Source organism: Corapipo altera, unplaced genomic scaffold, assembly GCF_003945725.1.
Source record: "Corapipo altera isolate COAL_440 unplaced genomic scaffold, ASM394572v1 63, whole genome shotgun sequence".
NCBI classification, from domain to species: domain Eukaryota; kingdom Metazoa; phylum Chordata; class Aves; order Passeriformes; family Pipridae; genus Corapipo; species Corapipo altera.
Window position 1 is genome coordinate 4031510 of NW_020884928.1, and position 19941 is coordinate 4051450.

The window sequence follows — 19941 nt, forward strand, 5'->3', positions numbered from 1 at the left end:
ACAAGCTCTCTCATAATGGCTTAATTCTCATTTCTCACTTAAAACATAGATCCCAAACAGTATCAACCAAAACAGCCTTGACTGAAAATAATCCATTTTGCAGCGCTACAGGCTGGGGACAGAGTAGCTGGAGAGCAGCCAGGTGGAAAGGGACCTGGGGGTGCTGATCGACAGGAGGTTGAACATGAGCCAGCAGTGTGCCCAGGTGGCCAAGAAGGCCAGTGGCATCCTGGCCTGGATCAGGAACAGTGTGGCCAGCAGGAGCAGGGAGGTGATCCTTCCCCTGTACTCTGCATTGGTGAGGCCACACCTTGAGTATTGTGTTCAGCTCTGGGCCCCTCAGTTCAGGAAGGATATTGAGGTGCTGGAGCGGGTCCAGAGAAGAGCAACAAGGCTGGTGAAGGGACTTGAGCACAAGTCCTATGAGGAGAGGCTGAGGGAGCTGGGGTTGTCTAGTCTGGAGAAGAGAAGGCTTAGAGGCGACCTCATCACTCTCTTCAACTACCTGAAGGGAGGTTATAGCCAGGTGGGGGTTGGTCTCTTCTTCCAGGCAACCAACAATAGGACAAGGGGACATGGGCTCAAGCTCTACCAGGGGAGGTTTAGGTTAGATGTTAAGAAGAAATTCTCTACAGAGAGGGTTATCAGGCATTGGAACGGCCTACCTAGAGAGGTGGTGGATTCACCATCCCTGGAGGTTTTTAAAAAGAGACTGGACGTGGCCCTTAGTGCCATGATATAGTAATTGGAGTTGGATCAGGGGTTGGACTTGATGATCTTGGAGGTCTTTTCCAACCCAATCTATTCTATGATTCTATGACAAATAATGTAATATGTGAGTAAGCATTATACCGAAAAAACCCACAACCCTCCACCCTGGATAACCAAAAATCCATCCAGCAAAGGAAGTAATTTTCAGATTATTCTTCCATTAAATTTATAAACTGACTTTGCAACGTAATGAACTAAATACTCCAACTTTAATATTTTGCATTCATACTAAAAACAATTAACAGTTTTTACAAATAGTGTTATTTACTAAAACAATTTTTGTAAAACAGTGTAGTATATCTAAATATATACATATGCCAACATCAAAGGGAGCATCAAAACAAACAAAGCCAAACAAAAATGCACTTTGCTACTGTGTACACTTTATTAAAACCAAAGCAGATTGCAGCAGGTTTCTTTTTCATGACAAAGACAAAAATTATTTGGATTCCAGAAGGACATGCAGGATAGAAGAACAAAAGCCCCTACCACCTTTTTGCCAAGGCAGCAGCATAAAAAGAGATCTTCAGATCTGCAATTTTACATAGTAGCAAATGGAATGTTTTTAAACACAACCATCCTAATTCAAGAAACAAGGCTTCAAAAATGTAGATAGTGTTTTTTACAAATTGAAGGAAAAAGTTCAGATGTCAAGGCCTTCTCCATGTTTTCCTATGGTTTTGGACAGTCTATGTATGAAGGTCACTATTCTTCATTGCAGCCGAAAATGAGAAAGGAGTAGCTGTAGTGTGGAGTCGGTCAGCTTTACTAAGACTGAGTAACAGAGAAAAAAATGATTCTGCCTGCTGTTAGTAATGGAGGTTTCTGTAACTTTTACTCTATCTTTTTCTTTAAAAATATCTCCTCCAAGGTTTTAACTGGAAAAATTATGCTCCCTTGTTCTTCAAAATAGATACACGCGTCTTCCTCAAAGGAAGCTGCAGCTGTGTAATTCAAAGTGCCACTGTAGCTGCTGTAATTAGAGATATCCTTTTTCATTCTGTGAAACTCAGCAGAGAAGGAATAAGGTAAGACTTTTGTATGTAAAGACTGTAGAGATATCTTTGAAATGTGAGTGAAAAATAAAGTAAGTGATATTAGAGAAAACACTAAAAAAAATTGGAGAATGAGGTATTAAGCAGTTCTCCAGTGTAAATCTGATGTTCCTGCCATCTAGATGAAATCAGAGAACTATAATAGCAGCCTAGATTTAATCAGCAAAATAAGTACATGGTATTAAGAGCAAATTTATCACCTTCGTTACATCTAATCATTTTCAATCTGGCAGAATTTTCTGAAGTTCAAATTCATTTCAGTTCTTCCAACTCAAAGTTCATGAACAGTAACTGTACCATGAGGGCAGCATGCTGCCCCACACCTGTTGAGAAGCCTGCAGTAATTCTTATATTTTGCTTCTTTTTACTGTTGTTTTACTGCTGTCTGTATGTGTTCTGGCCAATGACATTAAATACACATCTACACCAGTACCACTTACTAAACAGAGGTGGACAAATAGGTTCCTGGAGCTGAGCACTCTGGAACACAGTGCCATGACATCAATACAGCAAATTTCAACACACTGCCTCAGTTTTTTTCTGGGATGTTTTACAGTAAATCTTAACACCTTTGTTATGCCCACATAAATTGAGATGATACACGGGTTAAACAAGTTTTGCTTATAGAAGTGAAATGCACAGAAGGCACTTTCCAGAATTTGCTCCAGTTCAGGCTAACCAAGGTACTGAAATACCCCTTCTGAAGGTAATTAGCATTTTTGTATTCCTTAATGAAAGGGTTAAGTGACAAAGGGTTATACAAAATATTTTGAAAACATTTCAGCCTTACATCAACAATTTACATGTAAAGAAACAAGGAATTCAAAAATTAGGTCTTCTATTGGAACATGAGTAACATTTCCAAGGATTCTTAACTTTCAAACAGTTTAACTTTCTGACATTTTATTTAATTGCTAAAAAGCTTTTCCACACAGTAGCTGCATGTGTACTTTCTTCCATTCACCCACATTTCTGTGTTTAATACCACAGTAAGGTGGAACATACATGAACTTGGTCAAAACAACACATAAATGACGAATCTGAGAATCAATCATGGCAGAGAAGGACCAGCAATGGCATCTCCAGGTTCATGATACCAAACGCACAGAGAGGAGCTGAACTGACATAAAATTTCTAAGTTATCACAGAGAATACAAGAGGATGACTGAATGAATTCATGCAATGACAGCATCTAGCAAGGTAGGAGAAGGTATCACTTTAGAGTATTGAGCATACAGGACACAACCAAGCAAGAGATAAAATTAACTTTTCTGATGAGAAAAATCAACACAAAGCAACACAGCTCCAAATTTCATTTAATCAGAAAATTGCATGTGAAATGGAAAATGTAGGTTGCAGCAGAAACACTAAGACTCTGAACCTAAAAATAGTGACCTACTGCACCAGCTGTAGACAATGAAATCTGAATCAAAATCAACTAAAATTCCCAGTCTGTTACAGGGCATAGCTTAGAGCAGTGACTTTAATAAAGGCGGGAAGGAAAATATAAAGTGTCCATCTTTTATTCAAAACTTTCATTATATTGAATTTAGAGGGGCATTGAATTTAGCAAGTGTTTTTTTTGGTCATGATAAATATAAATGAAAGGTGATTTTATTTTTCATAAACATGGCTGAATGCCCAAAATAAGCAAGTTGGAAAGCAGAAGAACTTAAGATACACTTAAGGCTTCAGCATTCAAATGAGAAACCAGGAACAAGCATTTCTGTATGTCAAGAAAAGACTCCAAAATTTTAAAAACAATGACAAATTAGTAAAAAAAAGCATGTTTGCTGGGTCTTTTCTGTACAGAAGTTCCACAGGCTGTTAGTGAACATGTGGCACAACATGTGAAAACCTAAGAATACAACAGTCAATGTTAGCCACACTATCTCGATGCTTCAAGTTTCTCTTTCAATCAGGGACTAAGAACTATAGAATCAAAACTTATTTTCACTTTTGTGTATAAATTATACATTTCTATACACATTGTATAACTGATTTTGGAATAAGGTACTGAATGCATACAGAGAACACTAAATTATACTACATGTCTTTTCTAAAGAGATCACCTCTTCAATCCTTAAAAAATTATCTATGACACAATATCTTGGATTATTATTTTTCCCTTAGTATTTCTTTTCAAATTCCACAGGCTTTTATGATGCTACCAAGTAGTGAAGTAACTAATGACAGTTTGCGAGGGTGCATAAGAATTCTAGAGAAAAAAAATGTGAAAATACTAGTATTAGAACAATCAGCTGGCTAGAACATCTCCAACTGGAACAGACCAGCTATGGGCATGTTTTGTAACCAACCCTGTCAAAAGTCATACAAAGTAGTCATCTGAAAGCATCTGGCAAAACACCAGTGTCAATTAAAATAGTGAAACAAAGGCATGTTAGGTAGCTGTGAACAGATGCAGGAGTGTATAGGATAACTGAGGTCATTTTATAGTATAATGTACAATTGCAACATTTAATTCCAGAAGCATTACACTAAAATATAATACATATAAGCAAACAATTTCTGACACACAGTAGCAAGACTAAAAACACAGATCTGATGTTGAAGCCATCTAGTATTGCTTTAAGAGGAATTAAAGTAGCTGAAAAAGACAAAACCAGGATGCATTACTAGACTGAATACAAATGCAAAATAACAACAGTCTTTGTAAAAGAAACTCAGATCAAGCACACCTAAAATGCTGCCTTCAATTACCATGTTTTTTTGTAGCACCTCAGCCACAGAAAGAAAATACAGTGCCTTAAAGACCCAGCTGACTAAGTTACTGAGAAACACAAGGGTTTAAAACGGGCTAATACACGTTGCTGCAGAAGAGAATTCAAAGTAACCTGAATGTCGATTAAAATGAGATGCTTCATAAACTATTGATACTATAGAAGGGCTGATAAATCAAATGGTACAACTGAAAATTGAAACAGACATTTAAGGCAGAAGTGTTTGTGTTAGAACAGTAAACAGAACAAATTGCTAAGCAAGGCCACAAGAGATAAAACGAAGCCCTGAAGGTTTGTTCAGCAAAGTGATTTAAATGTCCATAATTCTCCATGTTCTAATTAAGAAGACTCAAATAAAATAGTGTAATTCATGTTGTGTGTTCCAGTTTAAAACTCCATTGTTTCTCTTCCAATTCAATTCCTTTGTCTTTCTTTGGTGTAATCTCTACCAACACACATAGAACATAGTTCTAGTTCTCATTGTAAAAAACAACTTGGAAAAAATAAATTACATGCTTCTCATGACAAAATGCAAGATCCTGATCTGTTGCATGGTCCCATATGTTTAGCAGCCTCTGAATAGTAGTTTTAAGTTATTAATTATGTCCAAAGCAGAATCATAATTTGCTGTTATCCCCCCAAATCACTTACTAGTTAACGAGTTTACTTTGGTAGATAAGCTATCTAATAGTCATGATACACTTGTGTTCAGTTCAAGAAGTAGTGAAACCTAGACTCAGATAAGTCTGTAAATTCATATATAGACCCTAGCTCATAATTGTAACCACGATATGCAGAATTACTGCTATTCCTGCATTGGAAAATGACATCACATCTGTCTTAAAACTACACGAAACTATGAAATATGGTTGTCAGTTCATGATTAAAATAAAATAGTAAAGTAAATTATTTTTAAACATTGTGTTAAATATATTCACACAACCACCACAGCTATACGAAATGGGCACTACTGCAATCACACACTATACGTACATAACATATATGCCACAACAGTTTGCAAATGTTGAGTTTTCACAGACTAGCCAATTTTACCATACATAAATAATCTTGTACCAATTTTTAGGCATTTTAAAAGGAAGTAAATTTCCTAAATATATCAGTTCCTCTGCAAAATTAAAAAAAAAATCCTAAAAAGTCAGTGCAAATTGAACTTGTTCACCAAGAGAGATTCTTATTAAGCTGAGGATAAACAAAGTTTAAGAGATTAAAGGAAGAAACTCATAGAATCGCCAACTGCCTTTAGCAGAGGTTAAAGAAGATTAGGAATCAGAAGTCCTGGATCCTATAGTAGAGCCTTCTGTGAGTAACTATGCTGTGGTTGTTGAGGTGGTGGAGGCTGTGGTTGTTGTGGAGGTGCTTGCTGACTGCCTGCTGTCTGTGGTAGAGCTGTAGATGCTAAGTTATAGTTTGGCACCTGGGACATATTAGTTCCAGCATTCTGATAAGCAGCAACATCAACAGTAGCAGGTGGTGGACTATACACTGAAGCCTGGTTAGAGTAAGTACTTCCAGCAACAGAACCAACCATTGCACTGAAAAAAAAAATAAAAATTTCAAGTTAAATTTACAAACAATTTACCAACAGAACAGCAAAACTTTACTGCTTCTTCAGTTGTTCTATATATACACACAAAAATCTCTTACACAGGACACCTTGCTTGGATTTAAAATTAGACTGTGAATCTATACTTTTGTTTTATTTTAAGGTGCAACATGGAATCCAGGTGAAAGATGGGGCTATCTGTTTTCCATTTTGTTCACAGAAAAAAACAAAACCCAACCGAACTATTTCATAAATCCAACCAACTCTTTTAAATAGCAAAACAAGTCAGGTGAATTATGCAGAAACTCACTTTATCAAGGTATGCCTTACTATACCAAGTAAGTAACTTTGGGGGACAGAAATTATCAAATATATTAATGACTCAAGATTGACGTCTCTCCCAACTTTCTAGAATAAAATTACTTTACACAGACAGTAAAATAAAATAAAAAAAAAAGAACCAACAAGCCAAAACCCCAAAATACCCAAATCCCCTAATCTTTTCCTAAAGCCAATTCAAAAGTTTTTCACAATATAGGTGGCTTAACCAAAGCTTAGCATCTTCGGCCATCTACCCAATGTAGAAAGCCTCTTGTAAATCCTTTATATGGGCAAGCTGCATAAGCTTTAGTAAGTAATCATAGCCCATTCACTTATTTTCCAAAATGAGCAGAATTCTCCCCATTCTTCTGTGGTAAGATATTTGAAAAAAAAGAACTGTAGAATATACAGAAATTATGCTAAGCCAGCAAGAGCAGCAGATAACCTTCATCATTAAATGTATATTAAAAGTTACTACTAAGTCATGTCTATATAATTTTCTCTATTTTTTATATAAAAGAAATATAGAGAAGTTTGACAGGAATTTTTAACAAATACATGACACCAATAAAAAGCACATTGGAAATAATTGCACTAAAGTATCTTTCAGTTGTGTTTATAGTTACACTTTCATAAGGAAAAAAGTCTCCTTTAAAAATTATCTGTAGTCCTTTATGTTTAAATTGATTTAAACTTGAATAGGAAAATATTTAAAATTACTTCGTGTAAGATGTCTGTGCAGGCTGACCAGGCAGTACTGAGCTGGCAGATGGAGTAACTGTGCCTTGGCTGAGAGAAGGGAGCTGTTCAGGAGGAAGATTGTAACCTTGAATATGGCCCATCTGTGCACTCCCTGCAACCAAGTATGTGTTACTTTGAGTTTGCCCCGGATAAACCTAGGAAGTTAAATAAAGGAATATTAGAAATAAAATACAAGAAAATTTGCTATTTAATATCTGACACTAGACCTTAAAGATAGCCTCTCAACCCTTTAATTTCCTCTAATTTAAATTACTGAAGTTAAAAATGGTAATTCTTTCATGGCAGTATTTCCATGTTGATGGCTATCTCTGAGTAGATAGGGGAGGGCAAATCTTAACCAGGAATAGTACCTCTCTCGGTTCTTTACTTTCTTCGACCAACTATGCAAAGCCCTGGCAGCTTGAATTTTTAATTTTATATACAACTCAAAGCCCAGGATGGGCTTTTTCCTTGATCAAAAGGAACTGAACAGACAAAAACTAAAAGCGTTAGAATCTGCAAAAGGAGAACATCCAAAGCTTGCAGCTGAAATAAAACATTTTTATTTTTATTTGTCTACGTACTGTGTTGAGAGAAAACACTGCTCAGTAGGTATGCACTTGATAAGGTCAATGGCTATTCAAGGTTACATACACACCTGAGAGCCAGAAACACCAGATGACTGCATGTAATACTGTTGGTTTTGTAGTTTTGCGTACATGGAATACATTGGGTCCTCATTCACCAATTTGTTATACAAAGAAAGAGCCTCCATTGCTTTAACATTGAGCTCTGAAAGTTCCGAATGTCTCCTAGAAAATATATTTTACAGTTTATTCTACAATTTGGATAACTTCAGTATAGAACAGACAATACAGAGATATTTCATGAGGTGTGATAAGCAACATATTCTTGCTGTGAAGTCATGTCTGACAAGAGCATCAAGTGGTACAATATTATAAAATATCATAATATTTTATAGGGGAAAAAACCTTCAGACTTCTTTCCAAAGGAGAAACTACTAATAAGTACACCTATTTTCTTTGCCAATATTCATAAAAATTATAAAGATATCATTAAGTAATAAGACTGGTATTTCTAAAAATGAATTTTAATTTGAGTCAAAATACATGACTTTTTTTTTTACCTGTCTATATCTTCCAACTTTTCATCTATGAGAGGTCCCATCTGGTGGCACATTGCTAGAATAGAAAGACGTTAAAATATAACAGCGTAATAAACATTTCCATACTGCAAAGTCAGAAAGTAATTTAAAAAAAATTACAAGACAGAAATGTGTAGATGCTAGTCCATTTTTTTTAGTTCATTACTGTAATCTGCATGCCAAAAATTTATAGTAACATATTTACAGTATGTTACTAATATAGTAACAAATTTATAGGGAGCATCATGAAAAATTTAAGAATGAGATCCAGCTGAAGTTTTCACTACTGGTAAAATTTCAAAAGTCCATTTTAAAATAAAGTGAAGCAAAACACATTTAACATCCAGGAAGCATAAAACTGAAACTATTTTGCATTAAAATGTTCAAGCAAATCTGAGAGGTGATCTCTTCTTCAAGGAAGAAAATTTGCCACTGCAAATTGTGCTCAACTAACAATACTACAAAAAGACTATCTATGAAAACAATGAAGAAGAAAACGGGATGCAATGTTTCAATCACCTGCACGTCAAAGACACTATTGGCACATTTCTCTCTCACTAGAACCCTAATTGGGGGAGGGGGGCTTTTTCAAACCACTAACGTGCGAAAACCAACACAAAAGCTTACCAGAAGCAGAACAGAAAAGCATTAAAATAAACAAAAATGCACCCCCTGCTTCCTTTCAGCACAAGGACATGGGATTCACCCAACTGCCAAGCAAACCACAGTTAATTAACAGAAAGACAGAATTTGTCAAATGTAAAATAAACTGACAAGGAAGCTAAAAGGGAAGTTTTGGATATTAGGAATAAAGAAGGTCCTGAAAATGTCTGGGCCATGATGCATGAAAGGGTACTACTATTGTGTTCCTCAAAGGCAACACCAGGTGAATGAGTTGTGTGAGAGATACCCATCTACTTCTTTGAACCTCAAATTAGTAATACATTGACAGAAATTCTGAGAAAAGATGTAAAACCTGGTCTAAGTTCTGCCTATTTTTATGTACAGCATAAAGTGTGGTAAAAGGCATGACAAGGATTGCTCAGACGTCTGTATGCTAACATGATGACTGCACTGTTGCCAACCACAAACCCTGGGCTCCCGAACGTGTTAGGATGAGCTCTCCAATTTAAAGAATTTGTGACTGGACATGTGGCTGGCAGAAGAAAATTAAGTGGGTTTTCTGTCAAATATTAATCAGCACCTGTCACCACTGGTAGGAATCAAGGATTCAAAATATATCTGTAACAAAATTCCCAGAACCTATGCCAAAAACAGTAGCTCACCAAGGCCTACTTAAGCGTAGAGCAGGTAATCTTGTATTGGCATTGCAGGACTACAGCAAGTGCTGTTGTAGGTAGCTGAAGAGCAATCATCTGATCCTACCACTGCTTTCAGATTCTAGGACCAGTCCCACAATTCAATATAAAATTCAGCATTCTTTTAATGATCTCATGATGCATTTGCAAGGAAATCCTAATCTAAGCCATATCTGGAGGTTGGTGGACAAGCATACCTTTTAATTTCTTTGCCTCTGTCCTGGACCAGATACAGGCAATCTGCTTCTTAGACAACAGCCTCTATAGCTATATTTGGGACTTGAAAGAATAAAACCGGTCATGTTTCTTTTTACCCCTCTTTAGCTTTAGTGGAACTAGAATATGTGTAGACAGTTCACTGATGTGCAGTTCCTAAAACAGGATTCATTTACAGGCATAATGAACCAGATGGATGTGGAAAGATGGGACATACCCAAAAGCTTATAAACCTATACACTTCCATGATTAACTTCTAGATAGATGTAGAACCTGCCATTTTCTTGGCAAAGTCTGGTCCTATCTGAATTGTCAGTCTAAGCCTATGTTCTGTCTCATAATCAGTAAGTTTCTTTTCTTCCTTCTCTAAGTTCCCTCCCAAAAATTTTGGTGCATATATCAACCCAGGTAAAATGGTCTATAATGCCTCTGTGAAGAGGTAGTCTGAATAATTTGACTCTAAAAGACTAGCATAATTTGTAGCATTCTATAAAGTATTTGTTAATATGCAACTCCTACAGAAATACACATGCAAGTGAAAAGCATGTGAGACACCCACAGATTTATTCTAAACCTTAGTAGTATTTCTGCTTCCTTTCATGGAATCTTCCTTACACTCCTTTTGCCACTCATGCTGTGCTACTCTATGAAGGAAAAAAAAAAAATGGATGAATATGATTGAATTAAATATTTATGGGTCTCGAAAAGGAAAAGAATATAGAAAATGGTTTTCTTGAGAGAGGAGTAGGCTTGTTTTAAGTTAAGATTTTGCACTTTGGTCTCTTAGATGTGAAAAAAAGGAAGTGAGAAGATAATTATGGCTCAGGCACTTTTCTCAGGCATGCTTCTTGCATGCACATGAAGCTGAAGTAGTTTCAACTTAGTTTCAGTTTGGTTTGATATAGGTAATTAATAGAGAGGAAAACAACAACAACAAAACAGTACTTTCTTACCCTCAAGATGAAGCAATTCTGGGAGGTCTGGCTGGTCATCAGATGGATCTGCACTTTGTAACATCTGTAAGAGTTGGTCCATTTTATCCTAGAACACAAGTTGTATAATTAAGGCACATACAGCAGGCAGGAAATTAGCACTTTCAAGATAGTAAACTAAAGCAGCTGTTTACAACAGCCATTTTGATCTCTTGGCACTTGAGAATCATCTAGACTAAGAAAATACAAATCATACATGCTACTTTATAGGAATGAAGATGCTTTAACAAGGAAAAGCCAATTGACAAAAATCAATAGTAGTAAAAAGCGGAATGTGCAGAATACTCCTTTATTCCTACAAGTCCTTCTAAACAGTATTTTCTGAGCAGCTTCTATTTTTCGATTCTAGTCATTACATACGCAATAACACCACCTAGTGGGATTAGTGGAAATATTTTGACAGAATACATGGAGAGAGTACTTCAAATTCACTGAAAATCTATCCTGCATTTTTAAGTGTATAGGGCCTATTCAGTGTATGAGCCATGTCATTACCTATATATATATATATATATATACACACATATATGGAAAACTCCATAAAAGAGTTTGGCATAATAAACACTTGAAGAAAAGTACCAAGATCAGTGTTTACAGAGCCATAGTGCTGTCTACTCTTTTATATGGTTCCGAATCATGGGTCATCTACCGCCACCACCTGCGTCTCCTAGAACACTTCCATCAACACTGCCTTCGTACAATCCTAAACATCCACTGGTCAGATTATGTGACCAATACATCTGTTCTAGAACAAGCAGCAGTCACAAGTATTGAGGCCATGTTGCTGAGAACACAGCTGCGCTGGGCAGGGCACATCTCAAGGATGAAGGACCACCGCCTCCCTAAGATCCTGCTCTATGGTGAACTTGCCACCGGCTGCCGCGTGAGAAGAGCCCCAAAGAGGAGATACAAGGACTCCCTGAAACAACATCTCAGCCTTGGTCATACTGATCAACATAACTGGTCTACTCTGGCCTCCAGTCGGGAGGTCTGGAGACACACCATCTATAACGCTGCTGTTTCCTTCAAGAACGCACACAGGGTCACTCTTGAGGAGAAGACAACACAGAAAGAATTGTGCCTTGCAGAATATTCCACCTAAGGAGTCTTTCTGCTGTGCCTTTTGCAATCGGACATGTCTATCTTGTACTGGCCTTTTTAGCCACCAGTGTATTTGTAAGAATAGAGCCTTTCCCAAATCTTCGTTCACGAAGCCCAGCCATGATGATACATACACATATATATACACACACACATATATATACACACACACATATATATACACACACACACGATTTTTTTAAGATGATGTTTGGAGGGGTTGCATGGTTGATTTCAGAAGAAGTCATCCTTGATTAACCAGTTTAAGTGCAACCCTCTTATAACAAAAATACCAAAGGTTAGAAAATGAACAGGCATAAACTCTTTGAAAAATATGTCTCAGAGTGAGTTATATTGCTTAATGAAACCTTATATGTAAAAGATTTTAAATCACTTTTTATATGAGTACTATCAAATAAATAGCCTTCATCAGGCCAGAGTTATATAGGTTGTATCAAAGTAGAAAATAAAATCATGTTTTGTCCTCCTTAAACTCTGGAAAGGAAGGGAAAAGCCAAATGAATTACTTTCTTACTATTATACTACAGCAAATTTAAAAACAAAAGAAGACACTAAACCAAAAAACTGACACAGACTCACGGAAGACAAAAGCTGCAAGGCACCTCAAGGAAGGGCTGAGATAAGCTATTTTGGTGGATTACAAACTAATATCTCTCGGGAAGAAGTTTTTTAGGTGGGACTTTAACAGGACTTTAGGGAGGCAGTAACTGATTTCTCATGTCAAAAATGACAGAACTTGTGTCAAGGGAAAAAAAAAAAGGCAGGGGAAAAATATTCCATTTTCAGAGATGGAAAGAGATCTTTGATTCTGAGGGTAGACAGTGGTGGTTATACTGGAAATAAATCTAAGACAGGAGTCAAGATGGATATCTCTGAGGTATCCTGAAGTACTTAAAAGTAAAATTTGAAAGCAAATTTGTCACTCAACATCAAGTTTCTAGTTTGGAGGTAAATAGATGTACAATCTGGGAGTAGGGCCCTAAATGGAATGTAGTTTCCAAATTCGGTTTCAGAAATTCCTAAGAAATTCAAGACTCTTAAAGAAATGAGAATACTGCAGATTTCTTTTTATTTTAATTAAATCGACTTTCCCTTCCCATTCTCTTTTGTTTTTGTTTTTGAAGTACAGTATGACAGGGTTAAATATCACATATTTAAATGTACCAGCAGTTGAAAATCAGTACTTTTAGCATGCTTACTTCATCAATATAAACTGGTTCAGGCTCAGGTTCTATTGTCTCTACTTGAATTTCATCACTGAACTGCACTGTTTTCTTCTCAGCTTTCACTGCAAGACAAACAGACAGACTAAATTTTACAAAATAAAAATAAACAAACAATGACAAATATAATACAGCTAGTATATTGCCTAGGTTTTTTGCATTTGAAACATCTACTGTGAAAATTTTAAAAATTAGTATTTTGTTGACATTTGAAATCCACAAACAAACAATTTTCTTAAACAAATCTGTAAATTGCATTAAAAAAATACAACAGTTCACACAAGGTCAACTGAAACATGTTTTATCAAATAAATGTCTTTTATTATAGTCTCCTTGCATATAACATTCTTATTAGTAAGTCATCAGGAAAAAAAAGACTAAAAAAGAGTAATTGGAAGAAATAGGGCTAATGAGTCAGGTTTAAGAGAAAAGTGATAAAATCATCTATGACAAACTGAGCCTTCTTTTCCCCAAAGCAAAATACAGAATCAAAAGTTCTCAAATTTCACTATTCCTTCTCCATCAAATCATATCTGCAAAGCATCTCATTCCTCTGTAGTGGAAGCTAGAACAATAAAGCCAAATACTACTCTTATCATATTACTCCTACTAGATAATTTAAACATATCACAAATGACTGCTACAGCATGTAATTCTGCTGACCTGCTCTTACCTTCAGCACCCTTGAATTGAGATCACAGGAGATTAATCTTGCAAACCCATGAGATTTACAGGAATTAGTTCTAATGTTTAATATTTTTATTAAATATTTAGAGTAGGTTAGACTGATATAAATAGATACAAATAGATAACCAGTATACGGAAAACCCCTCTTTCCATGTATGTATGCACACATACACAGCTACACTATGTAGGTTTCCTGAACTATTTGAAACACTGGTAATCTGACTCACATCTGCCCAGAGGCCTTCAGTTTTACCTCGATTAGTTATGTACCACTGTAACCAGGCAAAAAGGCAGTTTAAACAAAAAAGCTACTAATGCCTACATTTATCCAGGTCTCAATGAAGTGATTTGATGAGTCTCAAGGAATCCACTAACAAAGCCAGAACAGAAAGCATCATATTTTTCAGGAGAAGCCAGCTTGGGCAACCTTGGTCTGACAAAGAGGTACGTCCGTTGTCTGTGAGATCATAGCAAGAGCTCCTCAGTTTTACTTCAGTTATCACATTAACTTGCAACTGAACTCCACCATAAGGGAAAGAAAATCACTGCAGAAATATACCTTAGGCAATGGCAGGATTTAACATATATACATAAATACAATGTTACTTACTCATTTCTGGCTCAGCAGAAAGATCAGCTGTTACAAAATTAGATGGAAACAATCCTATACCCTGGTGAGTTTCACCTTTCCACCAATTTGGATCACTAAAGATAAAAAAAAAAACAACAAAACCCCATACATTATAAAACCCACTCACATGGAATTTTCCTAGGAATTACACAGAAAAGGCTTTTATATTACTTGTACATAAATACAACTTCTGTATACACAGAGACTGTATTCTTGTGTATACACAAAAATTTTTATGCAATTACATTTATTTGTAAAAAATCTAGGAGATAACTAAAGTATTTAATATGTAAATATGTTTCCATGCAACGGTATTCCAAGGCATGCTTCTACATAGAAGATATCATCATCCCCAAATCATTTTTACAGTCTAATATACTTCTAGTAGACATTCTATATAAATTACCTGTCATCAAGGATAGTTATAAGTTCTCCAGCTTTAAAAGTTAATTCGTTGTCTTCAGCAGCCTCAAAATCATAAATTGCACGAACCTTTCGGCCCTCATGTTTGTGGTTTGTTAAAAGGCTTGAGGTGCTCGGATACAAACTGGAAAGTGTTGTTTGCTGTTGCCTTTGTTCTTTTAGTGACAGTTCAATAGCTGCAAAAGAAGAGTTACTCATATGAAAATTCCCTATAAAAATGGACTGAGTGATATGAAGATTTAATTCTGTGAAAACTTTTAGTATAATTCTATTCCTGTTGCATTTTAATCACCCTCTGCTTTTCCCTTAGAAATAACAGTAAAAAACAAAAAGATGTTTTACAACTAGAGAGCACAATTCTGCCTGTAGATTTACTGAGGCTTTCAACAGGGACAGGATGAATAAACAGCACTTAAGCACAAATGGAATAACTCAGTGAAGTCATCCATTTTTTATTATTATATTATTGTTATAACCTTGAACTGATGTAAAATATCTACATACTTACATCTTACACCATGTTGAACTTTTACAAATTGCTTGAAACATTAAAAGAATACAGCTGTTCCAGTACACAGTTTTTCTCTGCTAGACAGGAGCCTTTAGCCTGGATCCACAGAATCAGAGGATTATACAGATTGGCTGAGGTTGAAAGGCACCTCTGGAGGTCATTGTGTCCAATCCCTTGTTCAAGCAGGGTCACCTAGAGCTGATTGCCCAGGACTGTGTCCAGACAACTTGTGAATATCTCCAAGGACGGAGACCATGACATCCCTGGGAAACCTGTGCCAGTGCTTGGTCACCCCCACAGTAAAGAAGTGCCTCCTTAATTCATAATTAACAAAATTATTTTTGCTTAGACAAGCTAAATTTTATCCTTTTTTTTTTTATCCCTATCATTTCTTGAATAATTTCACATCTCTGGTTCATTTTTACTAAAGCTTGACTGAGCAGAAAGGTTTCACTCATATTAAACCCCTCCAAGTTTGTGGAAAAAAAATTGATCATTTTTAACAAAGGACAGAGTTGACACAAAAACAAAGAAAACAAACATTAGGAAACATGCAGAGTATGAACTTTTAAGACACAGATTTAAACAGACTTTGATGGACTGACTGTTGAAGAAACCATTAGTAACATATACAGATTGGCTAATGGTGATTTAAACAAATCAATGTTATATTAGACAGCAGCTAAACAAAAAAAGTTTAAGATGAGAAACTGCAAACATGCACCAACTACTACTAAAAGAACTTCACTCATTTAACAAATAGCCATTGTTACAACTTTAAGCCCAAAGCCATCCCAGGTACAAGACATAAAATTTGATGCCTTTACATTGCTGAAGTTTGATCTCAAAAAACAGTTCTCAACCATAAATATCAAACCACTCTAAGAATAAATCTTCACATGTATCTGGTATAGGACCATTAAATGACCTTTAAATATACTTCAGTACAACAGTAAATCAGAAGAAACCATCCTAGTTTTGTTTACAGGGACTGAGACATTTAACAGTCATTTATGTTTACAGCAATCAAAGCTTAAGGTATACTACAGAAACAATATTCAAAGGAATAAAAGTAGTATACCCAGAATACTTTGCATACAACTTATATCATAATATTTATTTTCTTCTTCCATCAAATCTCTAAATTGCAAATGAGTGTGCTTCACTTGCCCCAGAAAGAGGGAAAATCCAAGTACAGCAATTGCATCAAACATTTCCACAGTAGAGGCATGTCCTTAATATGAGATTTTTGAAGACTTGTTTCACTTTGGTAAGAGGAAAAAAAAAGTAAAAATTGAAAATTTTTCATATTTTTTTTACTCATAGAATACTTTTAATCTCTAACCCTCCAAGAAGACTACAAAAAGAAAGGAATAGAAATCATAACCCCAATCCATAAATACACTATTCACAGAGGAAGGAAGCAAAACATTTGTTCTTGCTTTTTTGATATTTATCAATATATGCTTCATGTCAGCAAGTAAATGTACTTACCTTTAGCTAAATCCTCCTCTTCCTTTTTGTTGGCTACTGTACCAGGATCTTTGGCAACTAGAGCTGGACTTGCTTTTGCCTGTTCAGCAGCCTAGCCAAAAGTGAAAGATGTAAAAATAAATCCAACAAAAAACTGACAATGCATTAAGTTCACCATTTCAATTTGTATTCATCTGCAATATAAAAATCTAAGGTAAGTGAGAGCATTTCACTCCTCAAGGAAGTTTTATTAAGACAAGAGAGTTTTCATTTTTTTGCCAAGTACATTCTAGAATCCAAGACTACAAACCGTAAAATGCAGAGCTGAGCATAAAAAGAATTTGTGATACCCTTTGAGAACAACCACAAAAATCTAATGTACCTGTGAACCAATAGCTGGGAAAGTAACTCCTTGCTCCTTAAGATTTTTTATCATAGCAGATATTAAACTAAGTTGTGGGTCATTCTTGAATTCATCAGTCCATTCCACCATAAGGGCTTTCAGCTTTTCACAAACTTTTGGATGACCCTGCATGGACAGTAGAAACTAGTTAAATAATGTAGAAATTGGTTCTTAATTTCAAGTACTTTCATCTTAGTTCAGTATACACCATATAGACACTTTCTTTCACAGTCAAGTTTAGCACTCAAAGATATCTTTATTAGAAAGGGAGAATAGTACACCAGCATCATATTTGTATTAGTACAATAAGAGCTAGGCCCAAAATAAAGTAAAATAAGGTTACATTGAAGCCCTGTATTATCTCCATTTCACATTTGTATTTAATGTTTCACTGCTGTCATTTAATGAGAAAAAGGAATTAGTTTATTTATAAATTAACACACCACACCTCCCCCAAACAGAATACCTAGGTAACTACTGTGAAGTGGCATTCAGGAAGTTCTTTCTGAAAGCCACAGTCTTCACAGTAATCCAGGCTTACCCCCCTCCCCCAGCCGCTTTCCAGTCTTCCAAAAGTAGATCCCATTCCACTTTAAGATTAACCCAATTCTGATTTCACTTAGAGATGAAATGTATAAATCAATGCAATACATTACCTTATTCAACACATTGCTTACTTCACTGGCAAAATCTCTTGAACAGACTTCTAAATGAAAGATTTTGCCACAGTTTGATACACATGCTCCTAGAAGCTAACAAAAGAAAGATTAAAACTCAGATTTGTGCAATATAACTTTCCAGGAAAAAAAATCCCTACATCAAAAAGAACCTACCGTTAACGCTTGCATAGCAACATGAGGATCTTTATGGTTCACCCTCTTCATAATAGAGCGAAGACAGTCTTTAGGTCTAAAAAACACAAGATATTTAAAAAAATGTAATGGAATGAACATTTTCTATTGCATACATGACAATGTTGATGACTTTAGCAGACAGTAAGATCTCCTGAACATTGTCAGTTTAGTAGCTTGTAAGTGTAACATAAAAAAAATAAACTAACACCATTAACAGTTGCAGCCATTTCTATCTGTAGGATTTGTAGCCTTCTTAGTGACCAAAACCTCGCAGTAATTTATGTTACCTTTTGTACTTAGAGAGAATTACTGTAAATACTCCAGAAATGCATAAAATCCCTTGCAATTAGATAACTGAAATTCTCTGCAGTCCATGCACCTACTCCTTTATATTTCATACACATATGTAAGAATATTTCCTTACATACTGATTTACCAACACCCTTTTGCTACTTTCATTTTGAATTACCACCACTATGTTCCTCAGCCTCTTTTAATGTACAGAATAACATTTATAAAGACATGCAATGAACCAACAAGTTCTAAAAAAACCTGTCAGACATTCTACAAAGTTTCTAAACAATTAAATACAGAATTCAGGTCTTACTTATATTGCGGTAGATAGAAATAACATAATAAAAAGCAACTTCAAGAAAGAATTTGAAAGGGAGTTTCAGACAGTTTAGTGTACTAAAATCTGTGTGACTTTCTGTTATTTTATTCTGGCTTTAAAGGTAGTGGAAAGCTAAGCAAGGCTGGGTTAGGAATTATCATGGGCATACAAGCATTATTTGGTGAATAGCCCTGAAAAGATAAACCTGAAGGAGGGTAAGTAGGGAAAGAGGAAAAGAGAAGGAAAATCTAAACTAAGAGGTTTTACACATCAAGGGTCTTTTTCGAAGCAGAAGTATTTTCCTATTGAACTGGTATCCAAGAACTAACATGAAACTTAGGTATAAGTTACACCACTGCTTGGCTATACTATATTTGGCAGTGTCTACATTTTACAGAAATGTCCACCTCATATTTAGTGGTACTAATTATAGAAAATGCTGTCATGCAGCATGAGTACATATCATTCAGTGTATACCTTCATATAACCAATTATTAGAAATGAAGGCTCTAAGGCAAGTACTACCTTTTAACTATTAATTATGCAAGATTTCTCACATGTTTGCTTTAACTGAGAAAGAATACATGCTAAAATTTTCAGAAATAACTGCTATTGTAACCATTAATTTATGAGTAGGATTGATGTGATGAGTACAAGTTCAAAAAAAAGCGTCTCCATTGTAAAGCCAGTATTTATAAAGGTAGGGTGCAGGATCAAGAGCTTAGCAGTTCAGGAGCAGGACCATCAGACTAAGATTTTTTTACTAAGGAATCCAAAGTCTTATTAAAAGGAATAAAGTAACAAAGCCTCAAAGCCAAATGATTATCCACATGTGTTAAATATAATCTACTTGCTCATATATTTAACAGAAATGATCAATACTTGAGTGTTTAATATTTTAACATGCTCGAATGTTTAAAATAAGAAAACTTTTGATTACACCTACATAAAAAAAATAATCCAAGCTTACCAATGTTTAGTCAGAGTAAGAAAACCTATTCTAGACAGAACTGTAATCCTTATTTTTACTTCTAATTAACTCATCATACAATTTAGTGTGTAAATTATGAGAAGCACTATGTAGAAAGCACAGGAAAGCATGCACTCTATGAGTAT

At 35.5% G+C, this 19941-nt stretch overlaps 1 protein-coding gene across 1 annotated transcript in view; it reads right to left on the reverse strand.

Moving 5' to 3' along the window:
* Positions 1–961: 961 nt before the first annotated feature.
* The window catches only part of STAM (signal transducing adaptor molecule), a 34564-nt gene continuing 15584 nt past the window's right edge, over positions 962–19941 (reverse strand). The window contains exons 3-14 of the mRNA XM_027658686.1: positions 18192–18267; positions 18015–18110; positions 17338–17484; positions 16977–17067; positions 14955–15147; positions 14528–14622; positions 13207–13295; positions 10847–10934; positions 8341–8395; positions 7852–8005; positions 7173–7348; positions 962–6120 (exon numbers count right to left, since the gene is read on the reverse strand). Of these exons, the coding sequence (XP_027514487.1) occupies positions 5871–6120; positions 7173–7348; positions 7852–8005; positions 8341–8395; positions 10847–10934; positions 13207–13295; positions 14528–14622; positions 14955–15147; positions 16977–17067; positions 17338–17484; positions 18015–18110; positions 18192–18267 (1510 nt within the window). The 3' untranslated portion in view covers positions 962–5870. The remainder of the gene's footprint in view (positions 6121–7172; positions 7349–7851; positions 8006–8340; positions 8396–10846; positions 10935–13206; positions 13296–14527; positions 14623–14954; positions 15148–16976; positions 17068–17337; positions 17485–18014; positions 18111–18191; positions 18268–19941) is intronic.